Source organism: Humulus lupulus, chromosome 2, assembly GCF_963169125.1.
Source record: "Humulus lupulus chromosome 2, drHumLupu1.1, whole genome shotgun sequence".
Lineage (NCBI taxonomy): Eukaryota > Viridiplantae > Streptophyta > Magnoliopsida > Rosales > Cannabaceae > Humulus > Humulus lupulus.
In genome coordinates this window covers 267,132,305-267,136,644 of record NC_084794.1, presented here as the reverse complement: position 1 = coordinate 267,136,644, position 4,340 = coordinate 267,132,305, and the positions used below count along the sequence as shown (strand labels likewise).

The window sequence follows — 4,340 nt, the reverse complement described above, 5'->3', positions numbered from 1 at the left end:
GTTTACCGAAGACGGGAGACTTGAGTGCGATCTTGGTGATCGCGGATAGATTTTCAAAGTATGCAACCTTCATACCGGTGTCGAAATATTGGTCGGCAGAAGAGACAGCGAGACTTTTCTTCAAGTATGTAGTTAAGTATTGGGGAGTACCCCAAAACATAGTTAGTGACCGTGATGGAAGATTCAGAGGGACCTTTTGGTTTGAATTATTCAACCTTTTGGGGTCACAACTAAATATTTCCTCGAGCTACCATCCTTAGACAGACGGACAGACTGAAGGATTCAATGGGATGCTAGAAGAGTATTTGCGGTATTTCGTTAGTGCCAACCAAAAGAATTGGCCGTAGCTACTAGACATAGCTCAATTTTGTTTAAACTCTCAAAAGAGTTCTTCGTCAAACAAGAGCGCTTTTGAAGTTGTTAACGGTCAGCAACCGTTGTTACCCCACACAGTGGATGAGTATCGAGGAAGAAATCTGAGAGCCTTTAATTTCACGAAAGACTGGAAGAAAACCACCGAGATTGCCCGAGCCTATCTGGAGAAGGCATCAAAGAGAATGAAGAAATGGGCAGATCAGAAGAGACGACTGCTGGAATTCAAAACAGGCGACTTAGTGATGATCAAGCTGAGGCCCGAACAACTGAGATTCCGAGGGAATAAGGACTTCAGACTTGTCCACAAATACGAGGGTCCTGTTCCAGTCATCTCAAAAGTGGGCCTGACCTCCTACAAAGTCAGCTTACCAGAATGGACGAAGATACACCCAGTCTTGCACGTCAGCAACCTCAAGCCATATCATGAAGATCCAGAAGATCCAGCGCGTAACCAGTCTACCAGAGAAGGAACCAACGTCAAGCCACGAAGCAGCAGACAACTGTGGTCGTGGACAGAAGGAAGAAGAAAGAGTTTTTGGTGAAGTGGAAAGGGCTCGGAGATGAAGAAATTTACTGGGAAAGGGCAGAGGACTTGCATAAGCATACGCAGAAGATTGAAGATCAACAAGAGGCAGGTTCGTCGAGGATGCCGAAGATTTGAGTGGGGGAGAGTGTGATGTGCTGCATCATGACACATCTCCAAGGGGCCATTTTGTATGTATGAGCATGCCTTGGTGCTTGATCATTAGTCAAGTCTTGCACCAAGTAACCTCAGGGGTAGGGAATGGCACTTTTGTAATTATGCATATGTCTCCCAGACAAAAATCATATATGTTCCTGGGAAGACTTCATTTCCTTAGAAAGCTCCTTAGGGGGGGGGGGGGGGTGACCTGGTGACTTAAGGAAGCACCATGGACACCAGTAGATAGGGGCTTAAGTTGTGTACTCCCTTTCCCTATCAAGGCCTTATATGAATAAAATGATGCTTTGCCATGTCCCTTTGTGTATGCTTTCTTTACGGTCTATGTGTTGCTTGTTTATTACCTTCGTTGGGCCATTGCGTGCCACTTGACTGTGTTGTAAGCTCTGATTGTTGTGTGGGATGTTGTCTCTAAAATGCTTACCTCATGCTTGCTTCTGCTTCATAATTGCCCTCACTTGTCTGAGACTTGTAACATGGCTAACCATTGAGTTTGCTTGCCGCAGGTGTGAATTATAGGTTAACTTGCTAGCTAAGAGCGCTACCAAGTGCCGCACATTTCGTCAATTCGAGTATTGAAGTTGGCGGCCCGTGACACGGCGCCCCCCCAAATAGAGGCCATCCCAAGGCCCTAGGCTTAGGCTAAGTCGTGGCCCCACAAGAACACAGCCGCGACTTAGCCCCTCGCACCCATAATTTATTCCATTTTCAGCAGCCAATTTTAATTCAAATTAACACAAATTCACTCGAAAACCATAATTCAATTACCACAATAGTTCTAACTTCTTCCCAGCAACAAAACCCAACAAAATCCAGCCTTAAAACTCATCCAAAACACTAGGCCAATTCTCAAGCTCAAAGGTTCATGAACACTTCAAAACAACCAAGTACAACACATAATTTTAATGACCAAAACATAATCTAGAGCTTACCTCAACTGAAGATTAATTCCACAAGCTACAACAGAGCTAACTCCCCAAGTTTAGGCTTCAATTCTTGTGTTTCTAGGCCAAAATCCTCTTAATTCTTCAAGGACAAGCTTATGAATGTTTGAGAGAAAAAGAGTGAAGGAGAAAGAGAGAGAGATTTGGTTAGAGAAGTGTTTCTAAGTGTTTTGCCTTTTGCTTCCTAAGGTTAAATGACTTAAGCTAATCCCGAGGCTCAGGGTACCAAAAACGTCCACGAGGGAAAAATGGTCAAATTCTCCAATATTCCCTCCTAAACTCACTAACTTCATATATATCTCCAATCATTCATTTCCATAAGCCGATAACCCAATTAAATGTCTAATACCCAAAATACCCCTTGACTCGCCTCGAGTCAGGTATTGGGTCCCGTTGTGACTTTCCCACTAACTTGCTCCCTAGGATCGCCTCGTGCTGAGTAACCTAAATAAACCCACATAATAATGTGGTCCCTCACATATATCACATATATGCACATAGATATATAATTATGCTTGCAACGGGCCAAATTATCAAAATTTCCCTTCTAATAAGAAGCGGGCCCACATGCATATTTAATATTTCTAAACATGCTCAACTAACGATATAATCATATAATACACATAATTACAATTAAATACAACAAATAAGCACATAATTCCATATATTTCCATCCTGGCCCCCTAATCATGGCCCTAAGCCTTTTTAGGAAATTTTGGGACGTTACAGTTGAATACCTTTTAAAAATGTCAATCAACCTCCTTTCATCTTCCTCACTCAATGATGTTGATATAATAATGATTTTTGTAGATTCATCTCCCAAAAATGCATAACGAAGATGTTCAGGTAATTGCTTCAAAACAAGCTCATCGCTAGTAGTAGATTTACATTATGAACCCTTATCAAGAATAGGTGCCTTATAAATATGAGAATTGCTAAGGTGCACCACTGGTGCCCCACGCCACATGAAGGTGGCATACCGTTATTGGTGCAATCTAATATTGGGTCCCACATATTTGAATTTAATAAGTATTATGGAGTATCGCTAACCAGCCATAAAGTGTCACCTCATGTGGTGTTGGGCACCTTAAAGTGAAAAATAACAACACTCTATAAATATCTTCCTTTTTAAACACAAATTTCTCTTTTGGTAATGCCTCCAAAGTAAATACATTATCAATCACCTTCACATAATTTATGCCCAAATCCACCCCAAGGTTTTCTCAAGAATTTGGCATTGTAAGACATATCTCCAAAGGGTCACTATGAAACATGGTCTTGAAAAAGTCCCTCATGCATAGAGTAACTACATTAGCTCTCTTAAAATTTGGGTGCTCCTTAGGAATCTTCATATCATTACTAATATTGAACTTCACATCTTCACTATTTACCCTTAAAGTCAAGTTACCATCATAGACATTTATCAAAGCTTTTTCGGTAGCAAGAAAATGTCTTCCTAATATTATAAGAATTTCTTGCTCTTCATCCATGTCTTGTACCATGAAATCAACTGGAAAAATAAATCTATCATTCTTAACTAAAACATCCTCAATGATACCTCTTGGATAAGTTAAAGAATGATTCGCCAATTGTAGAGAAATAGTAGTTGGTGTGACCTCTCCAAGATTAAGATTTTGAAAGATAGAGAGAGGCATTTGATTGATGCTAGCCCCTAAATCACGCAAAGCCTTCTCAATATGAAGCTCAAAAATTATGCATGGAATAGTAAAACTACCCAGATCTTTCAACTTTTCTGGTAGTTGTCTCTTTATAATAGCACTACACTCATCTGTTAGCTTCACCATCTCATAATCCTCTAACTTATGCTTCTTAGACATTACCTCCTTCATAAACTTAGTGTAGTTAGGCTTTGGTTCAAGAGCATCCACAAAAGGAATGTTGATATGTATTTTCTTGAAAATATTCAATAACTTGTCAAATTACTCATCAATAGCCTTTTGATTGAATCTTTGAGGAGATGGTAGTGGAGTAGTAATTTATGTGGGTTATCCAGAAAAGTAATGGAACTCGGCCTAACTACTGGTGGCTCTTTGTTGGAATCTCCTCCTTTGACTTATCTTCTTCATTCTCACTCATTTTAGGGATCTTTTCACCATTTTCCTTTTAACACTACACTCTTTAGTTATTTTCCACTCCTCAAAGTTATGGCATGACACTCTTTGAGATTCTTCTTCCTATCACTAGGAAAAGATCTTGACATTTGATTCTTCATAACATTAGCCAATTGTCCCACTTGTGTTTCTAATGTCTTTATCATTGCCCCGATATTAGTGCTATGTGTTTCAATGTTATTGAGGTGA

At 40.1% G+C, this 4,340-nt stretch overlaps 1 protein-coding gene across 1 annotated transcript; it reads right to left on the bottom strand.

The window, feature by feature from the left end:
• Positions 1-3,242: 3,242 nt before the first annotated feature.
• LOC133815467 (uncharacterized) lies at positions 3,243-3,857 on the bottom strand. Its single transcript, XM_062248306.1, has one exon. The coding sequence runs from the start codon at positions 3,855-3,857 to the stop codon at positions 3,243-3,245; it is 615 nt and encodes a 204-aa protein (XP_062104290.1).
• Positions 3,858-4,340: the final 483 nt, after the last annotated feature.